This window comes from Sus scrofa, chromosome 13 (genome assembly GCF_000003025.6).
Source record: "Sus scrofa isolate TJ Tabasco breed Duroc chromosome 13, Sscrofa11.1, whole genome shotgun sequence".
Lineage (NCBI taxonomy): Eukaryota > Metazoa > Chordata > Mammalia > Artiodactyla > Suidae > Sus > Sus scrofa.
In genome coordinates, this window is record NC_010455.5 from 37,862,463 (window position 1) to 37,886,561 (window position 24,099).

At 36.3% G+C, this 24,099-nt stretch overlaps 1 protein-coding gene across 22 annotated transcripts in view; it reads right to left on the bottom strand.

Annotated features, from left to right (window-relative positions):
• ERC2 (ELKS/RAB6-interacting/CAST family member 2) overlaps positions 1-24,099 on the bottom strand; it is a 979,000-nt gene that overhangs the window by 473,950 nt on the left and 480,951 nt on the right. For 10 of the 22 annotated variants that reach the window (XR_002337959.1, XR_002337957.1, XR_002337956.1 and 7 more), the window contains one exon: positions 15,731-15,924. Coding sequence is in view for 16 of the 22 variants with exons in the window: in XM_021070727.1 (XP_020926386.1) it covers positions 15,731-15,924 (194 nt within the window). In the remaining 6 variants the exon portion in view is untranslated. Of the gene's footprint in view, positions 1-9,174; positions 9,187-15,730; positions 15,925-16,814; positions 16,845-24,099 lie in introns of all 22 variants that reach the window. The other 12 variants (XR_002337954.1, XM_021070721.1, XM_021070713.1 and 9 more) reach the window with 2 other exon arrangements.

Below are 24,099 nucleotides of genomic sequence, written 5' to 3' on the forward strand. Positions count from 1 at the left end.
AAAAATACAATTACAGTTTGGGGGTGGGAGAATGCACTGGGGGTGTGGGATGGAAATCCTATAAAATTGGATTGTGATGATCATTTTACAACTATAAATGTAATAAATTCATTAAGTAATAAAAAAATAAATAAAACTAACTTTTTAAAATGTAAAAAAAAAAAAAAGAAAAATGCAACTAAATGCCATGGTTCACCTTCCAAATTGACAAAGATCAAAAAGCTTACAAACCCCACTTCATTGACAGAGTTACTGGGGGAAAAAGGCACTCTTACGTAATGCTGATAGGACTGTAAATGGTTTAGTCTCTATAGAAGGCAACTAGCAAAATCTAGCAAAATTAAAAATGTATTGTCCAAGAAATTCCACATCTAGAAATTTATCTTACAGATATGTTCATGTATATATGAAATTAAGACTATTCAAAGTTATTAACTTCAGCAGTCTGTATGAAAGGAAACGTCTTGAAGCAACTTAAAAGTCCTTTAGGAGGAGATAGGTTTAATGGAACAGTATGCAGAGGTAAAAAAGGAATAAAAAGCTTTTCTACACGGATATAGGAAAATCCTTAAAGATATTTGTTTGTTTGCTTTTTTAGGGCCACACTTGTGGCATATAGAAGGTCCCAGGCTAGGGGTAGAATCAGAGCTGCAGCTGCTAGCCTACATCACATCCACACCAACATGGGATCTGAGATGTTTCTGTGACCTACACCACAGCTCACAGGAATGCTGGATCCTTAACCCACTGAGTGAGATCAGACATTAAAGCCACATTCTCATGGACACTAGGTGGGTTATTAACCCACTGAGCCACAATGGGAACTACTCAAAGATATTTTGTTTAAAAAATTGAGGTGGGTTGCAGTTCCCATCTTGGCTCAGTGGTTAACGAATCCGACTAGGAACCATGAGGTTGCGTGTTCGATCCCTGGCCTTGCTCAGTGGGTTAAGGATCTGGCGTTGCTGTGAGCTGTGATATAGGTCGCAGACATGGCTTGGATCCCAAGTTGCTGTGGCTCTGGTATAGGCTGGTGGCTACAGCTCCGGTTCAACCCCAGCCTGGGAACCTCCATATGCCACAGGAGCAGCCCAAGAAAATGGCAAAAAGGAAAAAAAAAAAAAAAAAAATGAGGTGGGAGTTTCCACCATGGCTCAGGAGAAAATAATCTGACTAGCATCCATGAGGACGCAAGTTTGATCCCTGGCCTTGCTCAGTGGGATAAGGACCTGATGTTGCCATGAGTTGTGGTGTAGGCTGCAGATACGGCTCAGATTTGGTGTTGCTATGGCTGTTGTGTAGGTGGGCATCTGTAGCTCCAATTTGACCCCTAGCCTGGGAACTTCCATATGCCACAGGTGTGGCCCTAAAAAAAAAAAAAAAAAAAAAAAAAGGATAAATAAATAAATAAATAAATAAATACATTGAAGTGCATAACAATTATTACATTATGGCACACGCATAAATATCATACTATAAATCATATCAATACACTTTTATCTCTCTAGATCCTACTTCTGGGGATAGTTTTAGTTATACCACAGTACCAGGAACAGAGCAGACATACAATTACTATTTGATGAAAGTTACTAAGTTAAAGAATAAAGAAAATAAATGGATGAAGGAATATACTTGGATACTTGGCCTATCCTCTAAACTCAGTTTCAGGTCTTTATATATATCGCTACAAAAAGTTGTGACCAAATCCTGGTTATCTAGTTGTCTGGTTCCAGAAAAACCTAAAATACATCTTTATATAAGACAAATATGTATTGAATAAATTAATTTATACGTGTGTGTGTATATATATATAGATAGATAAATTACTTTTCAATAAGTATGACATGAATTTTCTAGTTCCCTTGTTCATATCTCTCAGGAATAAAGCATTCAGCATTCAGAAGGATGATGTTGTTTTCAACCTTACCTTCAAAATCTCCCAATAGCTTAAGGGAAAAAAATAGTCTACAATCTTTATTCCAGCAACTGTGTTTTCTACTAGGAAACACAAAACAAAGGAAGCTCCCTTGACAAGATCATCTCCCACTTTTCTCTTGTATGAACTCTCTACTCTCACAGGAAAACCTTCAATACAACCATAACCATGACAACTACAACCATCACCACTTAAGAAACATCTGCTATGTGCCAGACCATGCTCCACACTCAATACGTATCCTGAAAAGTTCATAAAACATGAGCTGTAATACAATTATCTCCATTTTACAGACAAAGGAATAGGCTTAAAGACATGTGGACATATGTACAGCATGCCACAGAAATACTGATGTTGTTTCTTAGGGTGGAATTTATTTAACTTTCTACATGTAATATTCTGACAATAAATAGCAGGTTGGATAACCTGGATTACCAGCAAAATACTAACATGAAGTAATAACAGATCTAGGACAAATGACATACACAAAATCCAAGAGTAGTGCTTTTTTTATCTGCTCAGGAATCCCTAAAAAGCCCACTGCTTTGCATGTTTAGGTAGTGCAAGAGCACTCACACTCACCAAAGCGATAGGACACCTATGTACCAGTTACCCAGTGAGTGTTTCTCACCAAGACCCACTCATCACAGGCTATCAGAAGATTCTCCAGCTATTCATTATTATAACCAACTCATTCTCTCCACAGTAATTATCTGTGAGCAACATATCATGCTGTCCTTGGAACCATCAAACTGACATATGATTAAATAGCAGAGGGCTCTGAAGTTAAATTTAAAACCACTCTCTTACACTTCAACTCACACATCACATCGAGATCTGTCCAGCCATGGGAATATTCCAGTTGACCAATACCAAAGACCAGTGAGAGGCTATTTCTTACTTCACGTTCCAATCTGAGAAAGGTGGTGATTATATTCTCAAAACTTTAAAAGAGGTTTTACTAGGCCTTGAAGTAAAATTTTGCAGAGCAATTATCTGTATGAAGTTATGCCCCACCCCACATTAAAATGTCTCAGGAGTTGCTTATAGTCACTGTTACGTCTTCACAATTATGTGTCTTCAACACACTGTTAGAATTACACATTCTCAATTTTCCTTAAAAAATTATTGTAAATCATAAGTTACTGAGCACTCAGTTCTGCATATACCTATAATGATAATACTTATATTAACAATGTTATCGATTAGAAAAAAAATGGAAGAAAAAAATCAATGGGCAAGCTTGAGTTAAAACATAAGTCTCACTGTTCTTTGACAGAAAAAGGAGCAAAAAGAGGGTCTTCGAGGGGAAATTTGTTTCCATTTACCAGCCATCTCTACAGTTTCTAGAAATAAAATTTTCCTATAAAAATGATGCTATACAACCCATTTTATTTTTGCAGGCGCCATGAATTAGGAAACACAATTTTTTTCCAGCCCAAATAAAATAGTTACACCCAAAGCAAAATCAGCCAATTTCTGCCTTCCTATTCAATTCTTTCATATTTTTAATATAAGTAATTTTCATATATAGTATTCATTAAATTTAGAATAGAATAAAAAAAGAATCATCAAAATTCCCTACAAAGAAAATCCCCCAAATTCTTTGTTAGATAAATCAACAACAAAGTAGTTTCTTCAGAGAAACATACACAGTGCCCACTCATTTTTAAATAGGTCCTCCCAAAACATAGGCCTAGCAAAAATGTGACATTACACAGTGTGAAAATTCCAAACACCTTCACCCAATACAGAAGAAAGTCCCAGTCACTAGTTGGATAGGTTTCCCTACAACTCGACCTGGTATTGTGGGTAATGAAGTGATAGAATTCACATTTCATAAGAAAAGCCATATAAAGGAAACAAGATATTATTTTTCTAGAAAGTGATTTATAATAATACTGAGAAACTATTTTTTTTAAATTCCTTTCTTTTCTCAACATTTACAAAAAAGACTAACATATCTTGAGAGATTTACTATTTGCTGATATTCATCCATATGGTAGCACCAACAAAAAGCCAGGAGCAGGGGAGGAATAGAGAAAAGAAAAGATTCTGAAAAAATACAAATATATCCTAACCTCTCCTAACTTAACATCTCTTATTCTGGGGCCAGGACTTAATAGGCTTGTCTGGGATTCGCTCTTGATTTTGCTGTTGGTATTTTATTGTTGTCATTGTTTTAAGTGATTTGCAAACTGGAATGGTTTTACTCCTTTCAAGCAACCTCAGAAACACATTGTACTACAAAATATTCCAACTACAATGCAAATTGTGTTTCCTCAATCTTTTCTACTATTCTGGAGAGTACAGATAGAGTGCCAGAACAGCAACTTAAGCAGAAGCTAAAAAGTAAAAATAATACAGAGCTTAAAGACCTAGTTCTACAAATTGGAGCTGGCTCAGCAAAACATTAGCCATGGCAAGTCTCACCAAGGCCAGGTCGGAAAGGTGCAAGAACCAACCCCTGGCTACACCTCAAAGGTTCAAAACCATTTCCAAATATAGAACCCACTTTATGTTTGCAGGAGTTGTAAATCAGGGAAAACAACTTTTTTTCCATCCCCAATAAAATATTTGCACCCAAAGCAGAGTCAACTAATTTCTGGCTTTCTACCAGTTCTGCTTGGGCATAAAATTTTTTGACACTTCACCAGAAATGTCAGCATTAGTATAAGGCAGCTTTAAAGAGGGAAATGATTTTCTGACCTGTGGATAACCCCCTTCAACCCTAACAGGAAAAGGAATTTTTAAAAACACCTGAAACCCAGTTTTTCCAGTTATTAGTATAAATGGGACAAACTATTTTTCTTAGTGGCCAAATCCTTCCTTATAGGAAGTAGTGGTCTTTGAATTCAGTGAGAGGAGGGGCCATGCTATATCCCCAACACCTAGCACAGACCTTTTCATGAAGAAGGATTTTAATAAAAGGCCAAGAAAGGAGGGGAAGAGTAGGGAAGGACAGAGAGGAACGGAAAAAAAAAGCAAAGAGTAAAGGAAGTTGAAGGGAGGGAAAAGAGAACAATGGAAGGAAAGAGGGAAGGAGGGAAGCAGAAAATGAGGTAGGAGATCTTTTCCCTTCTCCTTTTATTTGTATCTTTTTTTCTTTTTTGAGTTTTCAAGCATCCAGCTTGATAGAAAACCAGTTGTATCTTTTCTTAGGGCTTCCTGTCTGAAGGTAGAAATGGTATCTAGTGTAGTCCACTCAGCCTCCAGAAAAAAGCTTACTAGCACATTTCTGTGGAGACCAAGTAAAAGGTGGGAGGAGTGAGACAAAGCTAATGGAAGTTCCTTTTTTCATCAGTCATTTATTCAGCAACATTCAGGAGTATGCCTGCCACCTCCAGTGTGTGTCACAACAGCACATGGAGCTAGAGACCCATCCAGTGCTAGAGGAGGCTGCTGTCTACTAGGAGATACACTGCACTGATTAACTGTCCTAATTCAAGGTAGGATGTGACACAGGCCAAGGAAAAGAGTTAGATAAAGCTCTGAGGAGATCAAGAGGGAAACTGCTTCTGCCTGAGGCATTCAGGAAAGGCTGAGTGGAGGATGTGATACCTGAGGTGGCCTTGCAGGGCAGGATTTGTGCACACGGGACCAGTTCAGGGTAGAAAAGGTGGAGTGGAAGGGGAGGGAGGGCATGAATCTCAGGATAAAAGAAGAGGCTGCCTGCACAGCAGACAGGACAGCATGCCCCCAAAATGCTTCATGGAATATCTTCTACAAACACTGTATTTGGGAAACCACAGATTGAACGCAACTGCACATTTCCCTCCTGCGGGCTTCTGAGAGTCTTTACTAAGCTACTAGAGCAGAAGAAACAGGGGAAAAAAAAAAGTTTTTAAGTAAATCAGAAAGAATTGGCTTTTAGGGGAAAACCCCAATGCCTTCACTTACTACCTGTATAAACATGAGCAAAATATTTAACTTTAATGAACTCCAGTTTCCTCTTCTCTAAGATGGAGGGACTGACAGTCTCAATATTATACAGGTGTTATAAGTAGTAATATTACATAAAATGTGATTTTTTTTTTCCCAAAATGCCAGGCCAGCATGCAGCGCCCAGCCTAGAACACAGGGGGTGCTCACTCTGTATTTGCGGAGGGAATGGGGCCAAGCATTGACTCTAGTAAAGAGCAAACTGCAAGGGCAGGGTGTTTTTCATTATTTCTATGGGCAATAGGACTCTGAGGTCTGGGAGTAGTGACTTCATCTTTTGCTAGAAAAATGAAGGATTTAGAGGGCAGTGTTAAGCTGTGGGGAAACACCACAAAGAGGTTATTTTGGTAGACGTGTTTGAAGTGACCCTATAACAATGAGCTCACACCTACTGCCAGGCACCAGTCATCAGCTTGAGCCTGCTTGCCAGGGAGATGCATAAGGCCCAGTCACCAACAGCCCTTCCATCAGACATATGCAAGGAAGAGCCCAGAAAACTTGTTCCAAAGACAGTTATTTCCTCTCCAAGAGAGGATACTGAGGCACAAACAAGGAAGCAGCTGACCCAGGATCCAAAGCAAATCGGAGGCAAATCAAAGTTTTACTGGATTGATTCTCTGGCAGGATTTTGAACTGAATCCCAAATGATACTTTTCCCTTTTTTGGTCAATTGCTGCATACATTTATCTAGATAACCTCATCCCTCATAAGTCACATTCTAATCTCACAAATCATTCCTAGACATGAGCAAATTTCACATAAACCCTCCTCGTGAGTACAATGCAGAGATCTTGCTAAAAAAACCTCTCCAGCTTCTCACTGGTTTGTGTATAAAGAGATTCTTGACAAAAGCGGAGTTTTCTGGAGTGAGATTCTGAACAGTTTTAAAATATGACATTTGCATTTTACCAAACTCAATGTTTAACATCTGTCCACCTGAATTTAAGGAGGAGAGTCTACACAGAGTTTGAAAAAGAAATGAGGCCATTTTAAAAAGTATTTGGAGGGATGAATTTCCCATGGAGTCCACAGCACATAGAAAAGACCTAAAAGTTATTAAAGTTTTCAAACTTCAGATTGGGAGGTAGGGAGGCGCAGGGTAGACTACAGACTTTTACAGTATGAAAGATCAGACTTTTTAAAAAAAAATATATGTGATAAATGTATATACATGTATGTGTGCACACACGCAAATACAAGTATCTCAATTGTGAGCTATATAAAGAAAGAACAAAGGCCAGAGAACCTGTACTCAATTCAACTGTTACATTTCATTTTACTTTAACTGGTAAACCTGGAAGTGGTTGGACAAAAAGCACAATTAACTCTGGAAACTTGTCAAAGCTCCAAAACCTTACAGGACTCCATAGGCTTTTCTGTTTTCAGGAGAACAGGGCTGCCCAATTCTTCCTACACTAAAAATATAACTAGAGATTATTTACAATTATTGTACATTTTCTCCACTATGTTCATTTGGGCAAAAGGTTAAAAAATATTGAAATGATCTGAATCTTGTTTTGACCACTATAGTTCTCTCAGTTTTTGCCAAACCAAATCAGCACACTCTTGTCCGGAGACCCTCCAAACATTTACAACCTCTCTCAGCCCTAATCCTGCATCCCATCTTCTAAGAGTCTGAGTTCACATTCAATTGCCACACACACAAACACAAACTACTAAACACTACAGAATACAGTTTCTGGCTCACAAAGACACAGCAGAATACCTGTGGACAGCATCGAAGGCCAAGGCAGGGAGCCTAGGTGTGAGAATGAAATGGGTCCCTGGTCTCAAGAGCTCAAATATCAACAGGTACAGATGAGGGGTAGCAAAGGGAAGGCAAAAGGAGAAAGAAAACAAAAAAGACAAGCAGGGATAAAAGCGTAAAGCTTCATTAAATGAGTGAATCCAAAACTTGAAAGAAGGGTTACAATTCCATGTGGCCAAGCCCCTCCTCCCCCATCCTTATTATGATATCTGTTTCTCCACACAGGGGCACCAGAATTAACAGTCATTAGGTTTTGGTGAGAGCAGTGCAGTAGAGCTATGCTGTTAATCTCCGTTTAGATCTGTTTGGAGAATTATTGAGAATGGGCTTCCTTCAGGGTGATGAAGTTCAAGGCAGTTCCTCTGAGATACCCAGTGTGGTATGTGGGAATATCAAAGAAATAGTTTCAATTTCAAGGACTATGAGCCACACCACTGTGGGGAGGGAAGGGCCCACAGAGGTGTGCGGAGGGGAACAAAATTGCCATGTGAGAAGGTCTCGTTTTGAAATTATTCACTACTGGACTTAAATGATAAGCAATGGACAGAATAAAGAGGGGCAGATCCCAAATACAGAGAAGAAAATAATATTGCTTGGCCTTTGAAAGAGCAACTATATTGGCCACTAATTTAAGTCTGGATTGCCCAAATCACACAATGAGCATCTTGCAGTAAACTCACTGATTAAATGATAAAGAAACCACTAGATGTTATTATGTATTACTGGAAAGAGAAGGCTTGCCTGACTTAAAGGAGAACCAGTTATTAACTTGGGCCCCCCACCTTAGATGAATCAAACCTAGAATGCATTTGCAAACAAAATGTCCAATTTGCTTCTTAATATTGTGGTGCATACAGTCAACAATGAATCTAGTTTTACATTTGGTTCCATATGCTATGCCCTAGGTAATTAAAGTATGTCTATGGCTAATAAAAATGAAGTTAAAAAGTTTAAAAGCAAAACAATGACAGGAAATAACATGTGTGTACAATATGTTACTAACACTGATAATTTTCAAAAGTGACTTTTAAAAAGAAGTATTATAAATCTTTCAAAACACAGTGATTTATTAAGCGAAAAGTCTGAATGGTTTGCACTATTAAATTCAGCTTTTAAGTTGCTGTGTCACAGGCAAATCTTTTGTTCTCCTAGGTTAAATTTAGCATCCTGCATTTTGTTATTTCCACTGCTCCATGCTTTAGCATCACATAACCTATTTTCTAAGCTGCTCAGGAGAAACACACTCAAGGAGTTTTCATGACGATTTCTCTCACTGATTTAGTAATCCAGGAACAAAATGTATCAAAAAAAATCCAACAGTGATTTATTTTCATCTTCTTCTTTGCCTTTTCCCACCTATACAGGCTTCTTATAAAATAAACTTCCCTAGGCATGGGATGAAATGAAAAGGAAAAAAAAGTGGTGGCCAGAGGAAAACCATTTCAGAAATGTGTTTGTTAAACAAGTGAAAGCAATAAACTGAGCTTAGGAGGGAAAGGCAGTTAGAAGAAAAACCGAGAGTACTGACCTGAAAGTCAAGCTGATTGGAGCAAGGGTGAAAGCAGCAGTTTGGAGGATAAGCAGAAAGGAAAGGGGATAGCAAAAGAGAATAAAAGGAAGGAAACGCATTAGTTTTAAACATACAGCCAACAGATGTTATATTAGCAGGTTTTATAACCAAATGAAGGACAATAAAGCAACTTTTATCTGACATTATCCCTGAAAAGCCTGGGCACACATTGTAAGCTGTTACATTAAATATTATATGTAAGAAACCAGTATCTGCTCTTACTCACATAATCACAAGCACTGATATGAACCGGAGGTGTGTGCCAGCAACCCAATGGCACAATTTTCCCTTTTCTGGAGGAACACGTATAGAGAAAGCTCCTATCTGTGTGCATGTAAAATTGTATTATTTTTTACATAAAGTAAAATGGAAATTACTATGAGCTCATAGTAGACACTTATGTCAGAAAGATTTTATTAGGACCAGTAAGTTGGATGACTATATCCTTTGAGATATTTTTCCTTCATCCCTAAAAACCAAAGGACCTGAGCATTTGGCTTGGCTTTCTGTTCAAGACTGCCATTTTAAATGTTCACAGAGTACTGCATCCAGCAATGATCAAAGACTGTGAGGACGGCTTCAGGTGAGGTGCTACCTGCTATCAGCCTCCCAAGACAGATTAACTTCCAAAGCTGAGAGTAATTTTTTTTTTCAGTTGTGAAAATGAGGATCAGATTTCATCACTGAAATTATTCAGACCCTTGATAACTAATTTGTAGAAAAATATATAACATGCCCTTCTAATCCATCAAAACAAAAAAGTCTCTAATGCCAAGTAAAAATCAAAACAATCATATCCTCTTCAGGCTACCCCAGAAATCATAGAGGACATTCATTTTGTTAACCTATAAAATGCCCTTTGCAAAAAAACAAGTGAATTAATAAATAATTTATCAGCTATCTGCTCAGTGGGAATCCACCATTCCATACTATTAAGAAGAAGTTTTAAGTATTTCACACAGAAAGGAAAAGCAAAACCAATACTCAGGAGAAAGCTTAAACAAAAACATTTCAGATGAAATCAGCATTGATTATAAGGATAAAAATCAAGTAGAAAATTCAAGATTACACACCTGGTGAAAGCACTGTCTCAATAATCCCCTGCAGAGTGTTTTGTGATCATAAACACACAATCAAAGATAAAGAGTTAAGTCAGGGTAGTTCTCATTGTGGTGCAGCAGAAATTAATCCCTGACTGGTATCCATGAGGATATGGGTTTGATCCCTGGCCTTGCCCAGTGGGGTGGGGCTCTGGCATTGCCATGAGCTGTGATGCAGGTCACAGACTCAACTTGGATCCTGCATTGCTGTGGCTGTGGGTTAGGCCAGCAGCTGCAGCTCCAATTTGACCCCTAGCCTGGGAATTTCCATATGCCCCAGGTGCGGCTCTAAAAAGCAAAAAAAAAAAAAAAAAAAAAGTTAAGTCAGGCCATGATCTTTGCAGGAATTCTGGTGAGGCTGGCCCCAGCTTCTGTTCCAAATCCTTATGGCGCAAAGGCATATCAAACTGAGGTCCATGGCCAAGCTTTAGAGAATCATATATTGAAACAGCAAGCAAATATTTAAGATTTAGTTGACTTTTCCAAGGGTTCCTAATCTCCATCAAATTCTCAAAGGTATCTATAATATCCATGACCTTCCCCAAAAGGTTGCTAGGGACCATATGCAATCATCTGCCACTTGTTTTAAAAAGTTCCTTGACAAATAATTAAGAAACATAAATGGAAATTACTTAGCAAAAAGAGTTTATAACAAAACAGAACTAGTATCAAGTTTCTTCCACATACTAAAAAACTTCTACATCATATTATCATATTTTTAAACTATAAAGCTTAAGCTTATATTTTGTGAAAAGAGTTCTGAGAGACAGTAAAGAAATTATGTCAGAAATTATTGAACAAATTCAGAGGAAAAAATAAGAGTCTGTTTCTCAACCTTAGATAAGGTGATTTTAGGCATCTAAAATGATTTCTTATTGTCCAAATGACTGATGTCATTAGACTTGATCCATATAATTAAACATTATGTTGTTTTCTATATTGATGTTGTATTTTAGGAGTAAAGCCCTGAGGGACTCACTTTCCTCTTTATAGAGGGAAGGGATGAAATTGAGGGTTCAATTTGGGCATTCCCTGTCCTCCAGACAAATACTGACAAAGCCTCTAACATAGTTAAGATAATCATATGACTCTTTCCTTTCCATGGGTGAGATGCCAGAAATCCAGTGATACCAAGCCTTGATTTACAGACTCTGTTAACCTCTCTACTTCCCCTAAGGGACTAAAGGATTCATTCTGAAACTTCTAAAATAACCTAAGAGACCTTGATGGGCACTGACACAGAAAGATTACATATCTCATTGCCTCTAGTGTTTAATTAGCTACCTGATTGTGCAGCATATGTGATACCTAGCATTAGTGCTGATAATAAGGACTTCAGCCTGATTCGGACCAATTCTCAGGGGTTTCTTCAAGCCCCCCCCCCCGCCCCACCTTGTGTCAAACTTCCCCAGAGCAGCCTGTGCTACAAGGCAGAAGCTCCCTGCTGAGCTATCAGCATCAAGTGCAAGAGCTTATAGGCAGAACTGCATATGGAGACCACACTGGAGCAATATGCACTTTGAAAAGGAAAATCTTTAATGGCTTATGAAAAACATCATTCACATGGAATATAAAAGGTAAATGCATTCATGTAAGTGCCATGCATGTGCTACTTAGAATGCATATACTGTGGAGAAAATAAAAAATGGGAAGATCAACGGAATAGAAAGCAAATATGAATTATCCTGTGAGAAAGAAGTAGGCCGGTGTCAGTGTCTTTTACTCCTAACCCTGAAAATTTTGGTGCACATGACTGAAGTTCTGGGAGAATATTTAGGAACATTAGCTGCTTTTTTTAAAAAAAAGTCTATTCACTGTGGTAGGTCATCTTACAGACCAAAGACCACAAATTTATTTCAAGTTCAATTTCTTGGTTTTATAAATCACAAACTAAATTGCAGACACTCTTTTATAACTCCAAAATGGAGATATACGTCACACTGCTAAGAACTCTTTAGTTCCCAACCTTATGAGAAATAAATTTTGTAGTTTAAGCCAGCAAATGGAGATACTGCCCAATTTAAAAAGGGCTGCCTGACAACTCGAGGAAGATGCTTTGGTCAAAATATACATGTAGCCCAGCAGATAATGGTTCAGAAAGGCAGGCCAAGGCTGAGCTCTCCTTTTCCCAAGAAACTTCCTTCCTTGATCTCCACCCCCACCTCCTGGGTCTGGCCTAGAGCTGGGACTCAGACATTTCCCAGACTATGTTTTGCTGCTGAATGCAAGACACAGGCAGGCAGAGAACTGGGACAGCGTCAAGTCCCACCACACATTTTATGAATTACAGTGCCTGGGAGGCATCAGTTTTAAGGAGAGGCAAAGGCAGAGATAAAAGAAAAAAAATGTGCAGAAAGTACATAAAGATAAATGCCTATAAAATCACTGTTGTTTTTAATGCATTCCATATTGAGGAAATAAAAATGTGAATAATCTTGATGATTTAATAGCAATAGCGTCCAGCTAAGACCTGCTTGTCCAACTAGACAATTACGCTATTTTATGCAAATATTTATAGTAATTTATTCTCATTTTCAATTATAGTTTTGCAGAGTTGGTTCAGTGCAGAAAAAAAAATGGGCTCTAAATGTGGGGCACATCACTTTCCCTCATGAAAGCTAATAAAGATGAGGCAGATTTCCCGTGGCCCAGCAGCAAAGCCTCTCCACCGGCTACATGACTATTGAGTGCTACTAGACTAACTTCTTCCTTCTGGCCCATTTTTGGATGGGATTGTTCTCAGCTACTCATCTATCAGCACTGAGTTCAAATCCCAACTGTGATTCTTATAAATTCCATAACCTTAAGGAAGTTAATCTGCTTGTCAGTTGTTGTGGGGTTTTTGTTGTTGTTTTTTTTCCACTTTTTAGGGCTGCACCCGCAGCACATGGAGGTTCCCAGGCTAGGGGTTGAATCAGAGCTGCAGCTGCAGGCCTACGCCAGAGCCACAGCAACACCAGATCCAAGCCAAGTCTGCGACCCACACCACAGCTCACAGCAACGCGGGATCCTCAACCCACTGAGCAAGGCCAGGGAGCAAACCCACAACCTCAGGGTTCCTAGTCAGATTCATTTTTGCTGAGCCATGACGGGAACTTTCTTATTTTTTATTTTATTTTATTTTTCTTAAAGGCTGCATGTGCAGCACATTCAAATCCCCAGGTTAGGGGTCAAATCAGAGTTACAGCTGCCTGCTTATACCACAGCCACAGCAATGCTAGATTAGAGCTACGTCTGTGACCTATACCACAGTTCTTGGCAACGCCGGATCCTTAACCCACTGATCAGGGTCAGGGATCTGACCCACGTCCTCATAGCTACTAGTTAGGTTTGTTTCCACAACAGGAACTCCTGAATGTCACAGTTTTCTCATCTATAAAGATTTTTTGTGTTGTGGGTAGGATTAAATCGTATACACTCATGCAGGTCAAGTGCATGGCAGAGTACCTGATACGCTGTGAGCATAAAATATACATAACCTATTATTATGATTATAATTGCTATTAGTAATATTATTGAGGGCATCTTCTCTATGGCTCACTTCTCAGAGCAGTAGATTAGGAGTTCAGAAATCTACATTACAGTTTGGTATCTTTCCAACCAAGCTCAACTTTTCAAGGTCTCAATTTTCTCAGCAATAAGGAAGACATGATCATAACTTTCCTGTGATCCTTGTTATTTAAGAACAATTTTGGCCCTAAGATATAGTTCTAAAATACACATTTAAAATTAATAGTACTTTTAAAAACCAATAGGCTGGCAGAATATTTTCACACATTAAATTAAAATTAAGGCCTTGAGGACTTTAATTTGTTTACTTATCTCAGAAAAAAAAAATCTTCATTTAATTTATAAAATGAGTCACACTGAATAAAAATCGGATTACCATCAAACTAATTCTAAGATTTTTTTTTTTTTTTTTTTTGGTCTTTTTAGGGCTACACCCTTGGCATATGGAAGTTCCCAGGCTAGGGGTCTAATTGGAGCTGTAGCCACTGGCCTATGCCACAGCCACAGCAATACCAGATCCAAGCTGCATCTGCGACCTATACCACAGCTCACAGCAACGCCAGATCCTTAGCCCACTATGCAAGGCCAGGGATCAGACCTGCGTCTTCAGGGATGCTAGTCAGATTCATTTCCAGTGAGCCATGACAGCAACTCCAGTTCTAAGATTTTTAAACAAAATATAAATTGCTTTGGAATTTGTATATATTAAGTACTCCACTTGAAAATATTGAAATTTTATCGAGAATTAACCTATTCATTTAATCCAGAGACACATAATGTTGAGAATTTATTTGTTTTAGCATTCAACTGTTCATAGTGATATAACTACCCTACCTTATACCAGTACAATGTACCTGCAAAATGTGATACAATTTAATAGGTTGCTAGAGATCTACTTCTAAAGAAGACTCAAAGTCACATAGCTAGAATAAAGCAGAGGTAAAATCTGAATCCAGGTATTTCTATTCCTAAAGCTCCTGATCTTTCTATAAGACCATGGAGACCATATGTCTTGAAGTCCTTTAGGGCCTCACAAGTGTCTTGATCAGAACTGGCAAACATTCACTGATTTATTCAAAATCGGCTGATCTCTTCCATATGGACTGAATCTGGGAAAGACAAATTCTGCCTTATTGCTGAACCAATGAGAAATCCTCAGAAGAAATGGAGTTACGTAAGATTATTCAGAATTCCTTCTTTTTATGAAATATAGGAAAAAGCATTTAGATAGAAAGCTTACTTTTAGAGTCCATACACTACATAATACAATATGGATATGATTTATCTGAAAATCTTATTACTCTGGAACCCTGCTATAACCGTCCTTGTTTTTACAGAGAATTTGATATCAGCTCCACCCACCTTAGACCCTACTGAAATATATTTATTTACCAAATGCCATAAGGTCCTCTTAAAAGATAAATCCCAAGATGAATTTGCTGTGGTGTGCTAAAAGACATCCAAAGGATATGAAATCCTTTCCCTTTCTCCTGTTTTGAATGAATTCCCAACTATATTATTTCATATTCTTTACTTGAAACAAAGCTAAACCACAAATATTTGTTTTTAATGGGAAAAAAACTGAAGTTTCAGGTAGTCAAAGGCTCAACATCTTACACACTTTGCTGGCATAAATCTACATCACGCATATCACTCAAGAAAGATGACCATTATTTTCTCAAACACTGAAGAAGTATATAAGCGCTCAAAACATAAGCCAATTGACTTCGGAGTAGTCCACAGAAACACAACATCATCCCTAGCAGGCCATATTCCTCATACACAACTTGTTTCCACCTTGAAATATGAATACACATTCCAAATCTACCTTGACCTGAGATAGGCAACTAAGCAATCAATGTTCACTTGCAATTGACAATTCACAACAGGACTATAAAATTTACCTCTCAAGTTCTGCAATCTTCTTGTCCTTGTCATTCTTTTCATTCTCCACCTCCTTGAGGATCTCCAGCAACCGGTCAACTTCTGCTTGGGCCTTGCCACATTCATCACGGTAATAAGATGCCTCTTTATCAAGCTGTTTTATTCGGTCTGCAAACTCTGGGTTCATCCTGGAGTCATCTTCAATATTATGAGCCTTCAACATTATATTTTTAAAGAATGTAGTTACAATTTAAAACAATAGGTAGTGCAGTAAGCAATGGCCCGGAAATTAACTTTGGAGAAAAAAATAACTATCAAGAATTATGGGTATACTGTCAGTTAAAAGGCCAAATGGAAAAATCATACATTTCAGCTACCTTAAAACAATCTTTATTTTTAAGTGGAGTGTCTTTTACTGTTGATGTTTTGTTTCATTAAATGATGCTACTTTATGTTTTTCTCTCCACAAGAAAGGGGGGATAGGTGAAGGTAGAGACAGTGATATCTTTATTCCTAGAATTCTGGCAACCAGAACTAAGACAATTCAACTCCTCACAGTTAAGGAAGTGATTCATCCCAACAGCTTCTTTTTCCAATACAGAGAAACTGAGATAAAACAATATTAATTTATTCCTCCAAGAACCATCAAGGATGTATATAAAGCCAGGTAATATATAAGAGACTAGCTGACTTAACAAACACTTCATTCCACTGAGAAATTTCAGCAGAAGATGTAGAATGAAAGCAAGCCTTGAAAATTTAGAAGGGTTTTCTAGCTAACAGTCATACCCATAAATTCTTACTATTTTGATTACATTAACCTGAACCAGGAGGAGGATGAGCTAGTTCATGAACAAGCACACAGACAAGAATCTGCAAACACATGCATGAGGTCAGGGGTGGGGTGGGGTGTGTAGCTTTACACACGAGAACAGACACAGGCAACAACACAGCAACAACACTGCAGAATAATTTGCAGCCAAAGTATTTGTGTTTTTGTGTGTGACTGTGTGTTATGGCTTTTTTTTTTTTCCCAAAATAAACTTTTGGCTGAAATATTCCCAGACAGATGGAAATAACACTGCACTGCAATGTTTTGCCTACCCCTTGTTTCCCATTATTCCTAATTGACTTCTTCAAAGAGCAGGCAGGGAAAAAACAAGTAGTTTAACAACAGTGCACATTCAACATAGAAAAGTCAGAGAGGTCATATATGCATGTATCTCTAAAATCCATGTGTGAAATAATAAAATGTTAACATCTTATTAGGACTTAAGTTGTCCTGCTGTCTTGCTATGTATAGAGGATGTCCACTGTGTTTTTACACACTTTAAAAAAAAAAATTGGGGGGGAAAAAACAAGGCAAGCAAGCTACAACTACTGTGGGATCAAATGAATCATGCATGGTTAGAAAATTAATACTAGTACTACTGTTAGAAGGTGAACAGTCTTTGCAATGATTTAGAAAAAATTCAAAAATTAGTATAAATAAAAATAAATTTCTTATTTATGACAAAATAATCATTTTTAGGATATTTTTGCATGTAACATATTATTTAAGCATGAGGATAAATACAGAATAATTTGCTTTCACATTCTTTAATCTAAGATTTCCTTATTCAAGAAATAAATTCAACTACGTAAAAGAAGTTGGAGAAAATATATCAGTTCAAGACAGTATCAGGCACCCTTTCATCAATGTTTCTCAGAAAACATTTATTTTTATTTATTTAGTATTGTACACTGAGTTTCATGGTAACAGAATAGAATTAGTGAGTTTTTAAGTATAATTAAAGTAATCTGAAAGAGAATCCTGAACTAATATGCCTTTAGGAGTTTATTTATGTAATAATTCTATTTTAAATTGAAGTAAGGAATATTAAAATGTGTTAATCTTCCATTAAGAATGTGTATCTTCTATTTTGAAAGATAATACTTCATATAACTACTTCTATCTCTGATAAAAATAATCAACTCTTTACTTTTATAACAGAAAAGGTGAAGGGGAATGGAAGTGTATGTATGTGTAACTGAGTCACTTTGCTATACAGCAGAAAATATTACAACTTTGTAAATCAACGATACTTCAAGAAAAATTTTAAAAAGTGATAAAGGGAACACCTAACACACACAGTTTTTAGATTTCTAAGAAAGAAAACAAAAATTTCATGTTCATTCTCCTCTACTGTTATACTGTATTACCATTACTTTCTGGTAGCTAAAAACCTTGTAATGGCAATTTTCTCAAACTACCCAACCAGTGACATTAAGGTCTTTAAAAAATAATTAATGAACTGAGTAATGACCAGCTAGAAACACTCAAAATAAATGAATAAAATGTTTTGATAGCTTATTCTATTGAGTTAAGAATCTGTGGTTTATTTTGGTTGTTTTTATTCTTAAGGTTATTAATATCATGATTTTTAATAAATGGGTACAGGATTACTAGTTGTAAAACCTAGATTCTAAGTCTACCCCATGTCTTCTGACTATGGGCAAATGAATAAACCTAAGAACAGCAAAAACAACAAAATGACAACATAGAGAAGATACTCTTCATTTGTGTTTTTACTGTGATTATTATTTTATAAAATGAATCACATCAGTGGAACTTGTTATACATCTAAGTTAGTAAGCTTATTTAATTTCCAACTGACAAAATACTACATAGGCCTTAGGGAAGCCTCCATGCTAGGTTTACAGAGAAAGCAGTCTGCTGGTGATAGGTAGGTGAACGCATTCTTACTTTAGCTCTTTGAAGAGAAGAAGATAAACCAAGGCAAGTTTTCAGCATGGAGTGAAATTAGATGAGTTGGTAGTCTTCTAAACCTAGCAAGTGAGTTTGGTTAAGCGACTCATGTGATATTTAGAGAAAGCCTAGGAAAAAACAATGCTGAATTGAGATTACTGTTGACTTCATGTGATGCTATAGTTAGATCGTGTTATTTTAGTAAGGACCATAGCCAAGTTTACAACTGACCTGGTATCCATTAGATAATTTGTGGATGCTATTGATTCTTCCTTTTAAATGGGAGAGATAAGTTCAAGAATACCTCTGAGTTAAATATATCTATTTATCTCCATAACAATAGCTACTGATTTCTGGGGAAAAGAATTTATGTCAAAGCACCTTCACTACTGGTGCCAGAATTCTTGAAAGGTGATTAAATAAAAGTGTAAATAGATACCATTTAAAACTTAAGTCAACAGAAAGCTGTAAGAAAGAGTTATATAGAGATGGAAGTGTAACAGCTGCTTCTGGGTCATCAGTAGAGTCCATGTAAAGATCCAAGAGAAAAGAGTTTCACATGACTGAAGGCTGGTGGCTCCCCACTCCAGCCCAAGTAGTGGAGGCAAAAACCTCCACTGAATTTAACCAGCTCTATTCAGCATGAATCACAGCTTTTCAGAGGATGGGCTGAAAGTGTACATCAAGAGTGTGTTATACTGTGATCTATAGACACAGGGGAAAGACTAAAGAAATACAGGAGGATATCGAGCCAAAGCCAATATTTCCTTCAAAGTTATAAGGCCAGCGCCTACTCTAAAAATGGAGTGAAGAAAACACTTTATTCACATTTAGGCAATACTCTTGCCTTTTCAAATTACAACATGGGTTCTTTAACCTGGACTGGCAGCTCCTGATGGGAATCAAAGTAGACAACAGATTTGGGCCGAAGCTACATTAGGCACTGCAATAACATAATATATACATTTGAATGAATCATTATCTGAACAAATTCCTACCCTGTCATTCTGACCCATTCAAGGTTTATACTGAAAATGCACAATAAGAACTTTCCCTCATGAATCTACTGGTCTGAAATTACCTCCTCTTAAAGGTCAGGGAGCAATTAATTGCCCATTCCATTCAAACAAGGCACATCAACTTCATCCACTAGTTGGGACTCTAGCTCTTGAAAATTGCAGACTGGTGTGGATTTTCTTTTAATGGTTTCAGAACTTATTTATTATAAATTATTATATCTAAGCACATTATCACTTTCAAAGACTTACACTAGTCATTAAAACCAAAAGAATATTGATGAGCCTTTTTTTCTTAGAGATTTAATTCTTCTGATTAGGTCAGCTTAAAAGTAAATCCAGGAATCTGGTTCTGCTTCAAAATATTTCTGCTAACTTTTAGGGTAATTCTCAAGCATCTTATAGAAACAAAGAAAACTGAGAAAAGAATATTTCAAAAATGTATGTATTAAATAATAGATAAATTTTGAGGGTCCTCCAATTATGTTTCTTGCATTTCCATATGCTAGGAAATTTCCCCACAAATGGGAATAATCAAAACAAAGTTTGAAGCCTCACAGATGTGGGCAAGCTAAGCATTTTGATATGAACTGGTTTCGAAAGCTTGAATCAAGCACAAAAGAGAAATCTGGTCATGACTTAGGACAAGGAGTACATAACAATATCTAGTGATTATTTTAAAAAAAGAATTTAGAACTATTTCAGGAAATAAGGCAAAACTTCAGATTAACACTCTATCTAAATCAAAGTTAACAGCAAAATGTGGCTAAAATCATACCAGCAGTTGTTAGTACGAACACGACAAATTACAAGTTTATTTACACTCCTCTTGTGAAGGTTAGCCACTGCTTATTTTCAATAAAATGTTAGCTCATCATCCCAAGTACCTAGAAAGGAAAGTATTTACTTTGGTCCAAAACCTGCTGTAAAACTAGGCAGGGGATATTCAATTGTAATGTTAAATAGTATTCTCTCTTTGAAATGGGCCCTAACAATTTTAATAAAAAATTATTTCTCTCAAAATAAACAAATGATTAGTCATACCCATAAAGTGCACGCAGAACACTAACTAATGAATCGGAAGACTTATGGTTTTAGTAATAATTTGCTGATTTATGCAGTGTAAAAACATGATACTCCTTTGCAGCACTCTGGGGGTTCAGTGTCTGTTAACAGCATTTTAAAAGTCTTTTACTGTCTCGTCTTTTTTTTCTTTCCCCCTTCTAGGGCCACTTTCCACGGCATATGGAGGTTCCCAGACTAGGGGTCTAATCGGAGCTATAGACCCTGGCCTACGCCACAGCTACAGGAATGCGGGATCCAAGCCACGTCTGCAACCTACACCACAGCTCATGGCAACATCAGATCCTCAACCCACTGAACAAGCCAGGGATCGAACCCACAACCTCATGGTTCCTAGTCAGATTCGTTAACCACTGTGCCACTACAGGAACTCCTCTTTTACCATCTTAACAGCAAAATAGGGTATATAAACTATTCCAAACATTATGTTTGATTTCAATCTTCTATGAGATGTTCCACTCTTTATATAATTCTCAGTTATTAACAAATATTACTTTTTAAAATAAAGTTTTTAGGTTGATTATAGAAACCTAACATATTATAAAATTTAAAATTTATTTTAAATGCAATTAATACCAAATATAAGAGCTGAGTCTAAATAACACATCTGGAAACTAATAATGAGGTACCTTAAGTCTTATATTAATTCATACTAAAAGAAATTATACTTTCACAATTCCAGCTAACTGCATCTAGAATATTCACAATTTGCATATTATAATATACAACTATTCCAAAAAGAAATTTTTGTCATAGATGAAACAAATGTGATATTTATAATAAATATAAAAAAATGTTCAAAATAATATTTCTTAAGTTCCACATACGCAAAATAAAAAGAATCAACTGTATGCTTAACACTTTTTAAGGCCCTTCAAACAAACATGTAATTATTAATGTAATACCTTTCAATTATGGAGTCTTCCTAAAATTAGTAATTTAAAAAACTAAGTAATTATCTGGATGGTCTGATACAAAATATATGACTTCAAATATTAAGTGTTATTTCGAATATAACCTGAGTTCCTTAGACACTGAAAGTCTGGATTAAGTGTGAAGTGTGTGTGTGTGCGTGTGTGTGTGCGTGCACGCGCGCACGTGTGTTTGGATGAGCTATGTGTATGCCCTAAATTCTCTCTTAAATTGCCATAATGTTTCACTGTGTCAGGGACCTAGTCTGTGAGTGAATAAAATAATTTTCTGAAACAGGCTAAAAAAATCATAAAAAGAAACCACTGTACCTAGGCAAGGACTGTGGAAGCACTTACAATTCAGCCCATCATGTCCATGGGATTGTACAATCTTACAATGACATGTAAACAAGAAAGACCTCATGAACAACAATGAGATTGGACAAATGTTCAGTTTTTTTCTTATGACAAATCTGAGCTCCACAAAAGATGCACTTGCAGAAGAGATGGGATTTCAAAGGACAGCGACCAGGCAGGGGGAATGCATATGTGTGGAACCATCACAGGGGTGTCAAGTATGTTTGACCAGTAGCAAGGTTGCCCCCAATATCTTCAAATCAATCATTTGCCCTGCAACAATGAGGGCATTAAATAAAGCACTAGATTTAGGGCCCTGAAAGTCTAAAGATTTATTAAGAAGTTATGAGACATTTGAATACCATCTCTGGGCACAACCATGAAGGCTAAAGCAAAGAAGGTAGTGGAAACTGATGAAAAAAAGTTATTTCACTGGAATTAAGAACTAAGATTTTTTTTGGGGGGGACTCAAATGAAGATAACCTTCACAGTGTTTATCTTAAAAATACAAAATTACTTCAGGAGTAGAGACTGGTAGTTAAACTGCACAGAGGTTATTATTGTAAGTAATAAACACGCCCAAGCAAAATTTCAGACTCCTAAGAAATGGCGTTAGATTATCACAATAAAATGGAGTGACTAAGGTAAAAGATTTTTTAAAGTAGAAGGTTTGTTTCTACCATGGGGAAAAAAAACTCCCAGGAGGATTTCACAGCTTAAATTCTTATTTATTCTGATTTAGACTAATGGACATAGGACTGACTATAAAATTGTCTTATTTAATAAAAACAATCAAGTTATAATTCACCAACTTTTGTAGGCTGGCCATATTCAAAACAAATATACAAGAATAAAATGAATTTCCTAGGTACCAACAACTAGTAAGAAAATAAAAGGAGAAATACAGCATTAACCACAGTAACTTAAACATTATATATACAGAAATGCTTAGGACCATCCTTAAAAAGAAATAACATAGGCCTATAATAAGAAAATTTCAAATCTTTACTGTAAAAGATAAATGAAATAAGGAAAAGTTGTATCAAGTTCATGAATTAGAAGAAAAAATATTGGAAAGCTATCAATCTTTATAGATTGACCATAATTCAAGTTAAAATCAACAATCGTGCATTTTAATTCATAAGATGATCCTGAAGTTCACTTGGGATGACAGAAAGTTAAAGGCTAAGAACATTAAAACAAGAATTAATAAAAAGCAGAAATAAGTATGGTAAAATTTATTTCACTAGATGTTTGAAAATATTATAAAGCCATAAGAAATAAAATTCTGACCCAATAAGCAATGGACATTGATAAAACTAAATGGAAGCTCAGAAACTAAGATACTCATCTAAATTCAATTTAGTATAAAATAAAATAGTAACAATATCCATGGATAAAGAATTATTTGATAGGTCATTCCAGGATAACTAGTTGATCATTTAGAAAAATAAAAGTTAGAACTCACCAGTCAAAATAAATCAAAATAATCTATAAAGTGATTAAATTGATACGAAAAGGAACATTAAAAAAAGTTAGTAGAGGTATCTATTCTTGAAATCAGAGGCTGACTTCTAAGCTAAAGACAATGAGGAAATCGTAAAGGGAAACACAGGTCAAGAACTTAAATGTAGTTTTCTATATAAAAAAATTAAATAGAACTTTGTTACAAATCTGACAAAGTGACCATATAAAGCACAGAATAACGCAATACAAACAAATGACCAAAAAAACTGAAAAACAAGTCCTTAAATGACTTAAAGAAATAATTTACAGAAGAAAAATACAGGTAATAAATACATCAAAAACCTCAATCACACTAGTAATTACTGAAAGTTAAAATGAGAAAAAATATTTCACCTATGTATTGTCAAAGTTATGTAAAATGACAGTTCTCAATGTTGGTCTAGGTGTGACAGAAAGGATACCTTTATTTGGTGCTGAAAGAACCATGCCTTGGTTGAACTTCTCTAAAATGCAATAAAACAGAAACTATTGGGAGCTTTTAAAAACCCATTGGCCCAGGATTTTATTCTATTTTACACCTTTTTTTTTTTTAAAAAGAGAAATGGGGGAAACTAATATGGAAAGATGCTTTGCAGAGTATTATTTACATGGAAAAAAATAGAAGGAAGAAGTGATTAACATTTGGGGAATGAGCACATAGAGTGGAATATCATACAACCATTAAAATGGTATTCTGGAAGAATAGTTAATTATATGAGAAAATTCTTATGAAACGTCATAAAAATAGGATAAAAACAAACACTTTT